The sequence below is a fragment of the Botryllus schlosseri genome, chromosome 2, assembly GCF_051294905.1.
Source record: "Botryllus schlosseri isolate E-star chromosome 2, Bs_hap1, whole genome shotgun sequence".
NCBI lineage: Eukaryota > Metazoa > Chordata > Ascidiacea > Stolidobranchia > Styelidae > Botryllus > Botryllus schlosseri.
In genome coordinates, this window is record NC_137237.1 from 4,721,082 (window position 1) to 4,739,769 (window position 18,688).

The window sequence follows — 18,688 nt, forward strand, 5'->3', positions numbered from 1 at the left end:
TTATCGAAGAGTCGAGCTTCAATCCATTACTGGTGCCCGCGTACGCCAGTGGGGACTCCCAGGCTTACCTCTGAGATGAGGGAAGGCAGAATTTTTCATAAAATGACTGGCTATCATGTGACGCAATTGGCGGGCTGTTGACCGCGCGTACCCGTCAACAGCGCAACTCTTGATTTTGAAATGAATCTGAGAAGCGGGTTTATTGCTTACCATACTTATCACGCGCTTTGAGGTGTACACAATAAATTATACAATAAACTAATGACATGTTGTACCAAGTCCTTTTCTGGAGGTGTCTTACAAAAGTCTAGAAGTGCTACAAGTCGGCAGATACGGAATCGTAATAAATAATATTGGCCTAGCGCCCTATGATAGGGTTACCATATTTTGGAAATCTGAAAAGAGGACACTTTTTCAGACTTGCAAAACCGGTGGTAAATCCTGAAAAATGGTAAATTTTTCTCACTTCGCGGTCGGTTGACTAAATAAAAAAAATGCCAACTTACTCGCTCGGTGCCCTGCCCAAAATACGGTTTTTCCCTTCACATTTTCAAGTGGTTGACTAAAAAATAAAGTCATCTCCAGCTCAGCTCCCGAAATACCCGCCTGAGCGTTACGTCGCTGCTGACGATTTACGGCATCTCAGTCGATTTTGGCCGTAAATTTGACCTGAATTCTCAATAAAGAGGACAAATCCTCTTAAAAGAGGACGTATGGTAACCCTACCCTATGACAATTACCATAATTTGACATTCGAAAAATAGGACACTCTATACAAGCTACAAAATATAGAAGCGGACGAGAAAACGGGTAATTTAAAATTGGTTTGACTAAAGAAGAAGAAAAAAAAATCATTTTTCACCTCGATTCCCGACAGACCTGCTCCAACTTAAAGTCGGTTCGCTTATATTTTTAGCCAACCTTTGCCGTCACTGCCTTCGAAATCCAGATTTCGCGTCATTTGTGGCATTGTCCGTGTACGATCGCCTGGCTCTCAAAGTAGGACGAATTGCCAAAAAAAAGAAGTCATTCTCAATTTCATGATAGGTTTATTATGAATTTTATCAGTTAAATACACCGCAAAAATGCGATGCAATGAAAAGATAGGAAGGTGTCGAAGCGACTTGGAGTAGTCTATGGAATCAGACACCCACCTTGGCCTAGGCGATGTAAAGAGGAGGAATGCACACTGAATGAAAAGTAAAGAAGATAGTATGGAAAAGAAGCAAGCGACAAATTGGGGTGGCATGTCATGACTTCAATTTCTTGAAAATGGGGGACGTATGGTTTATACAGCTTGGTGATGGTAACCCTACCGTTGTAGTCGAAAAGCACCATGAATGCCATAAAACGATGACGAGATAGTCAAGAGCTTGGAAATGTGGATTGTTTTGGCTTGCGTCTTATATTCTCTGCATTACTTTGCATTCAGTGTGCACTGTGCAATGTGCATGCCTCTTATTTTGTTATTTACTTCACCTAGGCTAGGGTGGGTGCCTGATCTTAAAGGCTACTCCAAATTGTTTCGACACCTTCCTATCTTTTCATTGTATCGCAGTCTTGTGATGTTTTTGAAACGATGAAAATATTAATAAACCTGATTGATGATTGATGATGATAGCCCATTATGAAGGCTATGGTTTTGGCAGCGCAACTGCTTTGTGTCTTTGCCCAATCATTGCCTACGTTGGGGGTCGATAAAGAGCTGTAAATAGGGCAATAGTTCTGAAACAGAATAAGCCAGACGACGACAATGACTGGTTCCCTTCCGATACCATAGCATGTGATGTTTTCAATCAGCTCGGTTAGATTAGGTGTATGTAGGTAAGTGCGTGGAAGGGCAAGGTCGTCAGCACTCATCAGGCCATATCTATCACGATGACATGAGTGGTGATGGGTGCGGTTACATGTCCACATCGCAAAATGACGGCTGTGGATCTTCGTTATGCTACAGATTTGTAACATGGTTTTGATGGAGGACTTATTTTTCGCGGCGTCGACAGTTTACGATCAGAAAGTCATAAAGTGTGCTCCTATTCCGATGACTGGGAATCGTCAATTTTGTCAGATGATATCGTATAACGTCATGCACTAATGTTCTGGTGTTTCTGTCTATATGACTTGTCTTTGGGATAGAATTCATTGTGCACCCAATTTGCACCACTGATTCCGTGAATTGCTCGGTAGCGTCGTGCGTTACTATCAGAATTGGTTAATGTTCTGGAAATTTCTTGAAAACAGCCCCACAATCAATGCAGTGGAATTCTCCCGCCGTTGTGCATAGCCCGGTATTTGACCAATGTCTCGGAATACTGTTTGATAGGCAGGCTGATGAATCTAAGATCTAATAAACTGAATATTACATATCCATGCATATTTGTCTAGGATAAACAAGCATTATATAATTTTATCATTGATCATTAAAGTGACAATCGTGATCTGCTGCCTGTTCAAGTTTGATATCAATTCCCATATTTATTTGGATTTACACAGCTACTTTAACCAACACGTTGTTTGAATACAAGTAAACTTATCATTTAATATGGACCCATGTGTCTTACACTCGTATTTATTATGTTGAATTAGTGACTTCATTTTTTTTTCTCGCAAATTCAGCATTCTTTCGAGAGGTGAAGGGACCAAAGTTCGCGGAGACAATTACTCAAATTCTATTAGATTTCAAGAGTGAACATTGGGCATTCTTATTGTAGTTACCTTGAAGTGTCAAATATCTGGGATACAGTGTAAAACCAGTCACTTGGCAAAGGCAAAGGTTACTTAATTTCAATTGTATTCCGCTCATTGAGTTCAATTATTGTAATCACTCTATAGGCTATAGGCTAAGATTTCTGCATATGAATAAAATGTAATTATTTTGTAGCCCCTACTATTACAATGTGTATTACTAGACTTGGACAACTACATAATTCTGGTTGTCTGATTGCAGCAAAATGTCGGTAATCTAATTATATTCTAATTTGTGAAATAGCTCTTCTATAATTCTAATTATTTTCTAATTTATGACATGTTTCTATGTTCTAGATTAATTCTTCTCTAATTTCTGGCTGCAGAGAACTGTATGGTGCGAAAGAAGCCAAGCCTGCTGTGCAGATATTTGTTGTTCTCTTGCTCATAAAATGAACTCTGCTTGGATATAATCTGAACTTGATCAATTTCCAAGTTTTCGTAAATTCAGTAATTCTAATACTTGGAAAACAAACCGTAGTTATAATTCTAATTCTAATCTCATTTGTAAAAATCTGTGCAGCTATTATTCTAAATGTAGTCTAATTTGTAAAAACCTATGTCGCTACAATTATAATTCTAATCTAATTCGAAATAGCTGAAAATTTGCTAGTGTATTACATGCCTTCATCGAACGCTATGTCTGAAATACTTGAATCAAATAACCCTTTAGTGAAACATTCAGAACCAACTTCGCAAGCAAGTTTTGTTTCGTAGATGTCATTTTAGAGCGATTTTATTATAAAACCGTCATCTCGATTCCTATAAATACTTAACCGCCGCATGTATGTTTGTTAGATGGGGATTATTTGTGTCTCAAATAAGGGGACTTGAAAAAAAGTTGGTTGCCAAGCACTGACGGACTGAAGAATAAAGAGCTATCGAAGAAGAAAGATATTGAAGGATACATTTCGTGTGACCTTCATCGTTTTTAACATCCGTACCTAAGACGACGCACAGCGCCGATAATCGCCACTTCCGAATGCGGTGCCTATATGGTCAAAGTATCTTGCTTACTAACTCAGGTATGGATGTATGGATGTATGGATGTGTCTTTGAAAATCGTCAGTCAATTTTTTTGTCAATAGTCAAGCTATATAGTCGATGCAGATATATTATTTATAGTTGATGTCATGCTCATCACTGTTTATCCCATAGAAACATCAACACAGGTATTAATAGGTGTTAATTTATGAAATGAGAATCATCATTCCCTAATGGAAGCGGATTATGCTGTTCTTGTAGTCATACAAAGCAACAGGTTTGCAACAAAAGTGCCATATCAGCATTAAGAACATTGCAAATTGTCAATGTTGTTTGTCAGTATAGAGAATGCAGAAGTATTAGCAAGACAATCTGTTTTCATGACTTTGTTTAGCAGCGAGAGAAAATGATCCACCATTAGAACAATGGGCAACCAATCTCTCTGTTACTTTTACGATACAGTCATAGGCCAATAAGATTGTGCCGGTTCATGAAACTGAATATTTGAATATCTGCGCCATCATTTGAAATTTTCGAATATCACTTTATATTGTACTGTAGTTTTGCATGTTATGGTAAAGTGTCAGGACAACTTTCTACGATATATACTGTTGAGAAGCCATCTGAGAAATTAGCTAACGAGGAATTATCAAGGATTTGCATAAGGAAAAATTAGTAGCACAAGTTTGAAACTGCTGCTATTCTCTTGCGGCTGTTTAGCCGTGAAAAGTAAACCTCAGTTGATCATATATAATTCAAGGAATTCATCGATATCGTTATTGGTGTTTTCTCATGGCAAATATACTTAACGCTTCACCATCGGATTTGATGTATTGGATACATGTTCAGAGCGAGAATTGGATGATTGAAATTATACTACCCATGTTACACCCTTACAACTTTTTTTTATACCTACAGTCCTGTTCATTGAATTTATTTCCTGGCTGTTCATTGTTTTTCTAAACTTAAAACAGGCCCTAATACACTTTTTCTTTCATGTGTTACAAGCAAAATCTCAATCTTCATGAATAAATGCTATAAATTATTGAAATGTGTCCTTCACCCATTATGATATATGGGGTACTGATTGATATACACGTTAGCTCTAACAAATCTTGGTTGATGTTGAAAAAGTGTCTTTGTGTGTGCACGCTGGTGTTTTCTGGCACGTTTTTGAAATACCTAATCACATAACACTCGCGCCGCGGTGATTTAATACTTATGCAAACAAAACAACGGGATTTTAGGTTTGCTTTTGGTAAATATTTCTGTTTCGATGAATTGAAAAACATTTTCTTTCAGAGAGTCGCCAACCAGATACTTGGGTAGAGATTGTGGCACTGCGGGCACTATTCTTACAGAACTGTAACAATTTGATCTGCTCTGGTCCACAGCACCACTTCGAAGACATAGAGAATGGCTAGTGGGATCGACGGTTGGTGGAATATGTTATGTGTTTATATCGTTTGAAGATAATCGTTGAGGTGCAGCTGTCTTTAGCGTGCAGTGGTGTGAGTTGAGTGAGCACTTTTGTTATGCAGTGTCTGTTATATCTTTTCGCCTCTGTGCCAGCAGATTCGCATATTTGTGGAGTGTACATTAGAGTTGTCCAAAATAAGCTTTTTTCTTCAGATTTAACTGATGAAGTTGTTAGATCGAGTTTAATAACGCGGCACACCTAATTTGGCTCGATTCCCACTTGTAGATGCGAAGCTATTGGAGTTGAATTTTTTCAAATCACACTGTACACCCCGTGAAATGGTTGAGTTGTCTTCAAAAACGATGACTAGCGAATTTGGCTCAGTTTCAACATGTAGAAGCCAAGTTATTGATGTTCAAAATTTTGGATTTCAAATAATCGTATTTACGGTGGGAAGATATCTAATTGATAGGCTAATTGAAGAAGTTGCCACCGTAAATACTATTTTATTAAAATCTTGAACTTAGTACTTCAAAAACTCTGCTTCTACTGGTTGCATTTAGTCAGATTTGATTTGTATTGTTTTGTGACTCAACTTTACAAATTCATGTTGTTGACAGTAAAATTGAAAAAAAATTAAAATACCTAATTTATAATGTATGTGAAATATTCCAACACAAATAGCTCTGCTTCTACACTAGGGGTGTTCGAAAATTACTTTTTTTCTCAAATTGTACCGGCTACTTGATAAAATTGTTTGATTACCTAATTTAAGCCTACACACCAAATTCGGTTCCATTCCAGCCGGTAGCCACATTGCTACAGGAGAAGAAAGTTTCTATTTTTTATATAAAAATAAACAAAAATTTCAAAATTTTCTGTTCACCCCACGAAAGTGTTAGGTTGTCTATAGGAACAATGTTCACCAAATTTGACTCAATTCCAACCAGTGGAAGCGGAGTTATTTCCGTCGAAAAATTAGGATTATCAATAACATAGTATTTACGGTGACCAATTCTTTAATTATTTATTATCGGTGTGCACACCGTAAATACTATTTTATTCAAATCCAAATCTTTCGACAGCAATAACTCCGCTTCCACTGGTTGGAATTGAGCCAAATTTGGTGAACATCGTTTTTATAGACAACCTAACACTTTCATGGGGTGAACAGAAAATTTTGAAATTCTTGTTGATATTTTTGTACCGTATATAGAAACTTTCTTCTCCTGTAGCAATGCGGCTACTGGCTGCAATTGAACCAAAATTGGTGCGTAGGCTTGAATTAGGTAACCTAACAATTTTATCAAATAACCAGAAGCCTGTACAATATTCTACACGTTACAATTGAGCCAAATTTGGTGTGCAGCGATCTTTTTTAGCCAACCCCAAAAAATTTTACTGTATAGTTATTTTTGAACAATCATAGTGAATATTTCTGGCAACCTGTCAAGATTGCGAATTTTTTTTCAACCTCAGAAAAAAATTAGCATTTATTATTCTTCTCTCACGCACTGGTGTGTTGCTTGTGGAAATCTCAGGTCCTGGTGTCACCGGCACCAACTCACATTTGCACAACCCGGCGTCCGCTGTCGACAGAGGTATGGCCAAGCCTGTGAAGTTTCAGGTGTCTTTCGACGCCGGAATGGTCTACACTCCAGGTAAATTGCCCGAGCGCGCGCGCGCGATTCAATTGCCGACGTCGTTACTTTTGAAATTACGAGCGCATGACATTGTATTTATGGTTTAGCGTCGGTTTCGAGAAGCATGCAGGATATTCCCGTCGTCACGGTTACTGAAAGTATGGATAGTCATTTAAGTTTTTCTAACTTGATGCTGCGGCAAAATGCGGAACTGGAACCTCCAAAAGCCGAAAGGGTAAGTTCTACGTTCTTGTCGGTTGTAGGGCTGTGTCAATCTGGGCCTGTTTACCTGAGCGGTCATTTCATTAGTGTTGCGGTAGCTGATTTTGCTCACGTTGAAATTTTACTATTAGGTAATTCAAATTCTTGATCAACTTCCTAAATTCTGGGTATTCTTGAGATTGTCCATACTTTATAGCCTTGTTCTGAACGATTTTTTCTGTTGCCAAAATCTTACATTCATGTTCCCGGTGATCAGGGTAGACTGCGGTAACGGTGCACCCGTTGATTTCCAATTTCTCTCGAACGATTGGTCTTGTTTGGTTCTTGGCGGTGGGATGAGCGGAGGCGTGCGTGCGACCTTATCTGCTCCGTGCCAGGGAACAGGAAGCCAGTCACGTTTCCTGAAATGGCTTGCTGAATATGTGCGCGGCAATCGCGGCAGATGCATATCGTCACGGTTGCTACGGCATTACCTTTGGCCTCTGTTGTCATGTAAATGCGATTTTCTGCTGTACTTTTCATAATCGTTCATCCATCCCGTAGTTGACAATGTAACGATATGACAGTTTCAAGACTTGAAAAGTTTTTATACACTGCCCATCTACATCATCGTTATTTTTGTAATAAATCAGCAATATCAGCAATTCTTTGGCACTGCATTTTCTCTGCTACCTAACTATATCGTGATTTCTAATGGTTTGAACAACACATAATAAAGATTATTGATTATGTTACGTCCGTGAAAATACTGTGCATTCACTCGTTTCTGGTAGCGATTTTCTTGTGTCGCAGTTGCAGGAAACTCTTCCTTGGAAATGCTTGCTAGATTAATGACTATTGTCCCTAGCAATTTATTGTCTTGCTTTGGTAATGAGACACACTTGCTACTTCTTGGAAAGAATATCATGTGTCAGATTGCATTTCGGGAATGGTGCTGGTATTAGATTGTGAATTACGTTTGGACCATATGTGATGGCGCAATTTGGACATTGTGGCCGTGTAGTCATACCGTCATAGCGATACACAATCCTGTATTATCCCCTCATGTGTGAAATGAATACTTTGTGATCTTGATTACTATTTACTGTCTTGATAACAATTTTATTACTATTCCCTAAATTCTGAATTTTATTCACCTTCGCTGCGTTTCTGACGTTAGCTACTCACGAGAATTGACCGAAAGCTTTTGGTGAATATATCAACAGTTTCAAGTTGAATTCTGCAGTTCTGCACCCTTAATGACTTATTTTATGCTGTTGATAAATTGCAGCGAGGTTCTCTTATACCGGCACCCAGCACGAGAGCCGCCGACCGTGGCTTCTCTCGAAAAGGCTCTTGCTTATCAGAAGAATTTGACAAAGTATTTGACGACGGCACAGGTAGGCCAGCAAAGCCTGTTGTTCGGCTGCCAGTAACTGCTTTGTTTTTCAGCTCCCCTTGGTCACATATCAGGATATAAGAGACGTGTACATGTACTCATTTGGCGTCATAAGAAATGAGATGTTGTGTTTTGTGATCAATGTGTCTTACCGTAATTATTGAGTTGCGTCTATCAATTTGGTCTCATGTTTGATGAAATCGGTAATTTTTGGAGTGTTTGACTATTTCTTCCTGTTTTGACTATTTCTTCCTAGATTCAATGAATGATTTAAAGGGATTTTTGTCAAAATCTTGAAAAAAGGATTATTAGCTGTAGCTTACACAACTTGGCATCACTATTTTGATCAATCGTGAATATTTCCTTTGAGGGGTAGACTTGCCTGTCTTTCGTACGTAGCTGAATGACATCGAAGAGTATCTATTCGGATGTGACCTCAGTACCTGCGCATCAGTAGTACTGGTTGTAGGCTACCCATTGAATTATATTACTACTTGTGTCCTCGGTTTTTATATTCTTCAACTTTTGAACTGGTTCTGCCAATTGAATTAGAATTACATCCAGTAGTTTCCAAATCAGACCGGAATTAGAATTATAGCTGCAGTTTTCACCAAATCAGATTGAAATTAGAATTACAGCTTCTCATTTTTCCAAGTAAGATTAGAATTAGAATCACATTCAGGTATTTTCCAATTAGGCTGGAATTAGAATTATAGCTGCACCTTATTTTTCCAAATCAGATTGAAATTAGAACTATAGCCGGTTAGCTACTCATTTTTTCAAATCAGATTAGAACTACTGAATTTTGCGAATACTTGAACATTGACATTGGGTAAGTTCAGGTAAAATTGAATCAGAGCTCATTCTCTTTGAGCACGAGAATGCCACTATGCGGCCCTCCTGTAGCATTTCCCGGTAAAAAGATTAGATTAGAAATAAAATTAGAGCATAAAAACTTCTCACAGATTAAGATTTGAATTGGAATTGGAGCAAAGAAATATTTCACAAATTAGATTAGAATGTCCGAGTCGCGGGGTGTATCCACGACTTATTTTCTATCGTTTTTATATCCTCGAACTATTGATTCAACCTTAGTAAGGATCGGCAGGAGTGCTTGTCACGACATATGTTCTTTCATGTCGTTGTGTGTTTTAGGATCGCCGCCGTACAACGACCCACCGAATCTACAAATAGATTTCGGGGATCCCGATATTACGAGTGAAGTCTCGACGTATCCCGACCAACGGTTCACAGACTCTGACTATTCGTGTACGGGCACTGGTTTTTACCCGACGGTTAGCACTGGGCGCTAATTTTTTCAACTTTTCTCCGCCTACAGCCCACCGTAGAACCCAGAGACAACATTCGAAGCCTCTGTCTGCTCATTTGCCTCGGCAAGAGATCAAATCGCTCAAGTCTAGAGCGGCGGCGGGCTCTCCTGAAAAGGAAAGGTATGTCGAAGTGCGATCCATGTTAATCTTGGCGATTTGAGCCAGGGATATCGTGACTGTAAATAGACAAAGTTGTTTTGAAATCACTCGAAAGTGCCGGCAGTTACCCCTGACCAAATTTGACAACTAGAAAATACTCAGCTTTCCAATTTAGCTTAGAATTACTATTAGATCTACAGTTCTTTCCAAATTAAAATTGAATCAGAATTATTGCTCCACAAATTTTTCCAGATTAGATTGAAATCAGAATTACTGAGTTCATAAAAGGAATACAACAAAAATCAAGAATGACAAATGCATCTACACCAAACATGGCTCGTTTCGCACTACACAGTTCCCCTGTGACATTTTCAGAAAAAAACAAATCAGATTGGAATTGAATTTTGAGCACACAAGCAAGTCGCCAATTAGATTAGAAATATATTGCCGGCGTGATCAACGTAATTAGGCGAATATAATTGTCTAGTACAAGTATGCTCTTGACGAATGTCAGCCGAAAATATTCGGTCTTATGTCAATATGAATATCGAATGTATTATGCAATTGTATCTGTTGAAGTTGTGTACCTCCAACAGACTGTGCAAAAGATTAAGGAGCTGTATTTATGCAGTCATAAACCGGTAGTAATGTTAATCCCTTGTGTAGTGAGTGAGCTTCTAGGATGAGTTACAGTTATCTCTGTGCCTACGTAATGTGTGTAATGATGTCGTATTTGATAGATGCCAGATTATGATATGGTCTCCAGCAGTAAAAGATGCTGACACCTCGTGCGTAGACACGCCCCCTATGTTCTGTCAAAGGCTGTTATGTGTATACTGTCGCTTTACAACAAATTTTACTGGCAATAGTTTCGCTGCCACTCGTGAGTCGAGTTGATGTGTTTACGATTTGTCTGATTTGCTTAAGCAATGACTGTATTCTTTGACATAGCCTGGATTCTTAAATTAACAGGTAAACACTTCCTTTAAAATCCCCTTCCTTTATAATCCCTATTGAGCGTGGTATAGTAATAAAGTTTACGGTTAGGATATAAAACTTCCGATATGACCTCGCAAGGAAATACACAAGTCGGTCCAACAATTCATGTGTACGACCAAGGTGATAATAATTTGTGTATTTTTTGAAACTTTGGGTTGTCGATTTCCTGATTGGCAAACCAGAGTGACGTAACGGCGCTTGGGTTTACGTTGAGACGAGAAAATCTTTGTGCGGTCTGCAGCAGGGCTGTATGGAATTTGTCATTTCACGAGTGTTTGTCCTAGTAGCTAATGTGAATTTGAAACTTGGTGAATTTTCATAAGTAGGGGGGATTTTTTTACCTAAAAAACGGACGATTGTGACCTAAAAATCATAATTTTGACCAAATTTGAGCTAAAGTATGCAAATTAGGTGCTTTCCCACATAATGTTAGAAGTGTACTACTTATATTCATTTCTGGTTGAAACTGTCTGTCCTTACGAAGTAGTTTGGCCTCAAAATCTGACAAATTTTTACAAGGAAAAACTTTATTTTAACGAAATCTGGCCCTATGATGAATTCCAGTAGTTACATCACATATTATGTTAGAAATAATTCAAATTTGTTGTAGTACAACAACGAAAGATACTTTCCTGCATTCTCGGGTAGAAAGTGTCAGTCCTTACTAAGTAGCTTGCCAAGAATGGAGAAAGAACGTTCAACAGCAGCAGTTGTTGGCTTACAACACACAAGTTGTGCGTACACTACTGGTGACACGCCGTGTCGCTTCATTCTGTCAATGGTGTCTACATCACAATTTTTCATCATGCGCTTCTTGATATAAGAACCATGTAATCGCCACGCAGTCTTGCTTCAGTTGGGATATTGCGGTACGTTGAGCGTGACACCGTGTCAACCTATTTGTTTCATTTGAATGTTTAGCACGCTGAATTCACTGATAACCTTGAACATAATTGGTAGCCGCCGCATTTTGCAGAGATGATACTAGGTTATTACACAGTTTGTCTAAACGCACCATTATTTTGTCACTAGGACCAGCCGAAGACGTCACAGATCATCGTCGTCCTCCTCGTCATCTCAGGGCGGTAATACAAAATCGCCGTCAACCAGCGATCTCCTTCCGACCCAAAGGAAAATTCAGAGGAAGGAAAAAAAGAAGAAAAAGGTTTGTTTTGTCGCGAAAACTGGAAATTTATCCGTGCACCCGCAGTTTGACGACTTGTTTTTTAATCGGAAACGTCTGTTTTATGCGCGTCATCAAAATACCAAACTCTTGATGCATGGTTCTAAAATATGTACCCCTGAGTTAACTCATAACAACTAGTCTTTGTGGGTTGACACACACGGAAAATCTCTCGGCGTTTGTCATCTGTATTGTGTTGTCGTGTTGTTTTTGAGGCTGGGGGCTTTACAAAGTCAAGTCATGGCGTAGGTGACGTTTGTATTGTACGCGGTAAGCATCATACTTTTAAGTAACCCGTTTTCCCTCTCGTTGTGCTGGCTTGAAAATACAGACAGATAGGGTCTAAGATTTTGTTTTTCGATAGGGGCGAATTTACGTGTCTTGGTGGAGTGCTATAAATACTTGAAATTTATTGTTTGTTTGAACTGTAAAGAATTCAGAGTTATCACAAGTTCCTCTCTCGGAAGCTGTGTGTGCCGAGGCGTGACTTGTGTTTTTTCGGAACCTTTTTTGTCGTAACATGTAGGCCTACATAATATTGGGACTGTTGACTGTAGCACGTTTCTTTAATATGATGTTTAGTAAATTGTTTTTTTACCTTGAAATTTCATGCTGGTGAAGTCACGTTTGGTGATACGATTGTCGTTATACAATGTTCCTTTCAATTCTCTACTATTTGAAGACGATTAGCCCTGGCGAGTGTCAGCCCAAAATATCCCGGTTTATTTCAATATGAATATGCCATCAAGTTATTTACCTCTGCCAACGTAGGTCTTGATAATATTAGGAATATAGCACAATATTATTTGCACATTTCATTGCTAACACGTTCAGTCAGTTGTTTTTTCAACTCTGTACCAAATGTAGGTTAACCGTGGTCTTTGACAAGTTGATAGTCAATAGTTTTTGAGGATACTATTGCAAGTCTTTGCTGGCTTTTTCTGTTTACGCTTTGCCTGGTGCAGGCACTCTGCCGTAATTACAAACTTACCCACTTGAAAGCTCTTTGAGATTGAGGTTATGATTATGACTTCTCTTTTCTTGCTGTCCCGTGCTTTATGCGTTCGAGATTTCTTACGCTTTGCAGACGGTGGGCGCTATTTATAGCGAGCTGCAATCTGGAGATTATAAGGACTTTGTCCGCGGAGTTCAATTGTGTGTCTGCAATGTCGTGTTTGCGAGTGAACCCGCTTATTTCCATATCTCTCGCATATTTTATGTCATAATTGATGAACATTTCACAATTCCTGATTTGTACCAATACGTATGCACTGTTTGAAAATAAGTATTTTCAAATTCTACAGGCTACTTGATGAAATTATTAGGTTGCCTGAAAAAACACTGCAAACAAATCAAATTTGGCTCGATTCCAACCTGTGTAATCATTGCTATTTGGGGATGAAGTTTTGGATTTATTGTATAAAAATGAAATTTTTCTAATTTCACTGGCTACCCCTTGAAATTGTTGTCTTGACTAAAAAGACGATGCATATCGAATTTGACTCAATCCTCTATTTGATTCAAAGGACGTTATAGGGGAACAATATTTTTGATTTGATAAAATTTTTATCAATTATACTGTAGAATTGAAAAAAGTTATGATTGAACAGCCCTAATATACGTATTTTCCATTTGATGCTGTGATGTCACTTGCGAATAATGATTCCAGTTGTTTCTCCTTGTGGTGTGACTGTTCTTCCTCTATTTAAGGATGTCAAGGGTTATTTGCTCCCTAGAGATAACATTTCGTTGTAATCTAGCGGTAAACATGGATCTGGTCATGTCTTCTGAAGCTATGCGCCGTGAACTGTGACATGTGACATCAATTAGTCTCTGTATCTTCATTATGGAGTTCCCTGCAAACTATAAACTGTCTGTTCATCGTATCTATGACCTGGTATGGTAACTTTGGAAATCATGACTGTTGCAAGCGCTTGTCATGAATCTTATTTACATATGGTTTCATTTATGCCTGAGCAACCTGTGTGGTGAAGACGGTGCCATGACTCGTTTTGCAGTGTGCCACTAATTGATTTTTGCATTAAGCTTTTGAATAGTTTCATTCTTATTTACCGGGGATCTGACCTGATAATGCAGCGAGACCATGAATATATTTTAATTATATTTTCTGTAACTATTGCATTCTTCATGTAACCTTTGTAACGGTTTTGCATCGGCGTTTTCGCTTTCGCAAATAGCTGCTTTTTGGTTTAATATTCCACAGTGTGAACTTTTTGCCTTCTCGGAATTGGGAATTGGGTGTTAATGTCAGCGACTTGCTATTAATGGTGACCACAGATAATACATGATACGACCACAAAGAATATTATGTAGGCTCTGCAACACAAAACAGACGTTTCTGATCATACCTACTTCATGAGACTTTGTGACAATGCTCTGGGTTGATCACGGCTTCACAGAAATATCATTTTAACCTGCTAAGGAATCTGCGCCCGGTTTCTCCTTAACTGCTCCACCGGTGCCGTCTTTCGTGAGTTTGAAATGACGTTACATTCTGCACATTCGCTTCGCAGGTTGTTAGAAAATCGCTGACAGGCCCTTTGAGACAACGCACTCTCAGCATTCCAGAGGAAGAAGAGGGCGACGAAGAGTTTCAGGAGGATCAGGGCAACCTGAACGAGGAGAGCGAGGAGGAGGAGGACGAGGAAGAAGTGAGTTCCCCCTTTAAAAAAAATAATTAGATTCCGAAGATGTTAAAGCCAATGACTAGGCAAGGAAGATTTTCTGTTGCGATAATAATTTGGACAAACATTTTTCACAACATGTGAAAGTTTTTTTTTCTTGTTCGTAGTATTTTTCACGGCACGACCCTTTTTTCGGTGTATATTTTCCTATTATGGCACTATCTTGGGGGTATTCGAAGAGTTTTTGGGTTACAGCACTTTCAATATATCTTCAGATGGCGTATTCATTACGGCATGTGCAATGGAAGGGATGAATTACAGAAAAAAGTAACTAGAATATGTTTTTAAGGCATAAGGCATGGGAAACGGACTGAAAACCATCACTTTTTGAAAGTTGGTCAATTTTGAACAACCCTAATTGACATATCATTCAAATATTTGATGGTCTCGATGATGTGATCTGTCAATGTATTTATGATTATTTGAGCGTTGATGCTTGTGCCAAGCGTATCGTTATATTTTGTTCTCAGGAAGACAGCGATCTGAGCAAGGAGCCTAAAGAGGAACGGCCTGATGACGATGACGATAACGGAGGCGATTCCCCCTCTGGAACGGATGCAAAAGATCAGGTCTGTTCATTCGGAAATATGCTCGCACAACCGCAATTAGTAGCAACCTCAATAGGCAATATTTGTTACACCAGCACCTTAACGGCAATGCATTCATCCTCATTCTTGACCGCTAATCGTGGTAGGGCCTACTAATGCAATCTTGGACAACATGCATGACGTGCTTTGTCATTGGACGATGGTCGCCATGTCCATTAGCGATATTTATTGGTTTTATAAAGTTTTAGCGTTGGAGTGAAATTCAATGAGGTAAGAACATTCAACGCCTTTATAGCTTTAATCACATGCCCGTAAGTGATTTGGAAAACGAATGTATTTCAAGTGGCGACATCAAACTTCCTAAAAAGACATTTGAATTTGTCAGGCGAGTTTTCTTTCGCAAAACTGCATTTATCCTCGTTATTCGAGGTCAATTTATGAGCATGATCACTGATCAGCACTCTTGGTCCTTCATATGCAGTTTTGTCTGTGGTCACCATTTCTATAAACCATATTGATTTTTATAACATTTTAACATTATAGTGAGGTTCAATGATGCGAGATCTTGTAAAGCCGTTCAATATAGCTTCGATCGCGTACCTGTAAGCGATCTGGAAATGACATAATTCATATGCATTTTTGGACAGCGCGATATCGTTGACACTGGAAATTTATCGCCGGTTTTGTGCCCATACAGTAGAATTGTTACTGAATTTTCTTATCTGGGGTTGTGCAATGTGGAAATTCTCATGTCTCCGAATATTTCTGTGATATTGTTTGCACTCGGCACTGAGCAGCCTATTGATGAAGACTTGTTAGGTATCGATCAGGATACGATTCGCAGCCTAACAAATGGTCGATGATGTACTATTACGGCACAATTTTCTAGTGGCTCGCACATTTACCAGTAGCGATTCCAGGTAACTTGTTGTTATTGATCGTTCGAATGTCTTTAAATCGATGAAAACAGGCGACATTTTCTCCATCGCTCGTTAATTTTCACAAGCCCTAGAAGATGCCTTCCACTGAATCTGAATTATATGCGTACGGTGTAGATATCACATAATTTTTAGTTCGTAAAAATATGACAAGCCGCCTTTTTGAGAATACCTTTGAACATAGACTGTTCAGTTTCATTCTTAAACAGCCCTTGAATAATGCACTTTGCAGCTGGTGGCTGGTAGGTTCTCAGTGACAGGGTTTGGTGACTGTTTTCTGGCGATCAAATGCAGGAAGAAACCATAGCACCATCCATAGCGGTTTTTCGACTATAAACTGTGAAATTTTGAATTTTTACCTTAACAGAAATGGTTCTATCAATGAGAACGTTTGAAGTCGGAAGTGCCTTGGGATGCTTAACAAAATAGAAAGGTTTATTTTTTGTTAAGTAAGGGATCTCTCTCTCTTTTGTTCAAAATTTGCAATTTTTTTCAATTATTTTGAACTAAAAACTTTTTTCCTGAAAATAATCATTATTATGATGAAAAAAAAACTCGAGTTTGTAATTTGGAGTAATTAGAATCTATAAAAACACAGTGAAAATATCTTTTGCCAAAATATCTTACAAAAACCGTGGCAACACGGTTAACATCAAAAAATGTCGGCCCTTTCACACCAAATTTTTAGCCATTATTAGAATATCCACTGAATCACATTGTGCGCAAATTTCAGAAAGATTGCTTTCCCAGTTTCAAAGTTGTAGGGGTATGAGTGATTTTCCAATTCGAGGTGTAGCTTAGCCCGTTGAATTGGTTTCCCAGAGGCGCAGAACTTCAATATACAATTGGATAATAAGTTGACATTGAAATGAACCCAAACTTTTTTGGCTGACACTCGTCAGGGGTAATCGTCACTCGTCAGGCACTAGTACAGAATTGGAAAGAACATTGTATATCAACAATCGTATCACTGCTGTTTGTAGGGTCGCAAAGACTCGCCCAAGGGAGCTGGATTCTCTCAGGGTGACGCTACCGACGGCGGTGATGGGAATCAGGTAACGTTAGCATTGTTTGTCTGTTGGGAAAGTATCGATATCTTTACTTTGTGCAGGCTTTGATGAAAGAGGAGGCCCAACAGAAACCGAGTCATCTGAAAGCCCCGGTTTCCATCCTAAGTGAGATGCGTTAATGACTTTGAATGTGTGACTTTTCTGTTTGTAGCATTCTACATCGTATTGAGTTGCTTGCCAGTCGATTTATGGCCTATTTACAATCTGAGAGCTTAATGGCTGCCCAGTGAGGCTGTTCAAAAATAATTATTCAAATTTTAACGGCTTCGTGATAAAATTGTTGCACACCAATTTTGGCACAATTCCAACCTATAGAAGCATTGCTATATAAGTGAGTTTAGGTTTCATGTAATAAAAATAAATTTTTCCAAATTTCACTAGCTACCGTACCCCATGAAATTGTTAGTTTGTGTGATTTGGCTCGATTTCAACCTATTGATGCTAAGTTATTGGAGTACGAATTTTCGGATTGGGAAAAAATAGTATCAAAAGTGGCGAATTCTTTCATTATTTGAATACTATTACTTGAAAGCTTAAATTTTGAACATTAATAATGCCTGTTTACATCAATACTAGAGCCTAACCGCGATGTTGAATTTTCGAGGCGATAACTAGCCCCTTTGGCCTTCACCACCGATAACCGCAATATATCTAGCCGATATTCGATGTGGCATCCGGAGAATAACCCTTGTTGGAAAAAACGAGTTTCTTCCGGAAATTTGGGGTAATTAGAAGAAATTTCACTCAAAAATTTCGCTGGAAAAAATTTCACAAAAAATAGTCTAAAAATTATAAAATCTAATGAAAGTAAAAAACAAACGTTGACCATTTTTCACCACATTTTCACCAAAGTTAGGTTGTCCGACAAAGCACCTTGCGTCCAAATTTCGGAAAGATTGCTTCATTTGTATCAAAGTCATATCTAGTGGCCTCGGATTATAGTTCTCTGACTCTCTACTGGCATGTTGTGACGTCAGGAGAATAGCCAGCTAATAGTTAACACCAACATTTCTTTTGACGTTTGATGTTGACCTGATCGGCGAACTCATAATCAGTCAGCCACTTTTTAAACTCTTTGATTTTCCGTCAACATGTACAATTATGAACTAGAATCGATGCTATCAGCTGGTCTCTCTTAATCCGTGATTTGTTACGCATGACAGGCGCACGCCATCGCTAACGAGCGTTTGACGGCTAACGTTCTATTTTCGGTTATTTCAGCAAAGTCCTCCCCGGAGGGACGCCGCAAATCGAAAAATGCGACCTTTCAACTCGGCGGCGACCAATCCGTCGGAAGGTATGTGTCTTGCGCTGTCAGCATTCAGCATTCCAAAATCATTGGTGACTTGGTAACTTTGATTCATTTTCCAAGTTTTTGTGAATTCATTAATTCTAATTCTAATCTAATTTTGGAAAAAAACAA

General features: G+C 38.7%; 1 protein-coding gene across 5 annotated transcripts in view; it reads left to right on the top strand.

Moving 5' to 3' along the window:
- Positions 1–3,270: 3,270 nt before the first annotated feature.
- Positions 3,271–18,688, top strand: part of LOC145433104 (band 3 anion transport protein-like) — a 36,205-nt gene continuing 20,787 nt past the window's right edge. Inside the window, exons 1-13 of one of the 5 annotated variants that reach the window (XM_080310038.1) lie at positions 3,271–3,770; positions 5,032–5,164; positions 6,691–6,810; positions 6,900–7,027; positions 8,285–8,393; positions 9,548–9,661; positions 9,732–9,843; positions 11,854–11,986; positions 14,539–14,676; positions 15,180–15,278; positions 17,179–17,250; positions 17,307–17,370; positions 18,487–18,562. In XM_080310038.1, coding sequence (XP_080166164.1) covers positions 5,146–5,164; positions 6,691–6,810; positions 6,900–7,027; positions 8,285–8,393; positions 9,548–9,661; positions 9,732–9,843; positions 11,854–11,986; positions 14,539–14,676; positions 15,180–15,278; positions 17,179–17,250; positions 17,307–17,370; positions 18,487–18,562 — 1,184 coding nt within the window. In that variant the 5' untranslated portion in view covers positions 3,271–3,770; positions 5,032–5,145. The remainder of the gene's footprint in view (positions 3,771–5,031; positions 5,165–6,690; positions 6,811–6,899; positions 7,028–8,284; positions 8,394–9,547; positions 9,662–9,731; positions 9,844–11,853; positions 11,987–14,538; positions 14,677–15,179; positions 15,279–17,178; positions 17,251–17,306; positions 17,371–18,486; positions 18,563–18,688) is intronic. The other 4 variants (XM_080310036.1, XM_080310037.1, XM_080310040.1 and 1 more) reach the window with 4 other exon arrangements.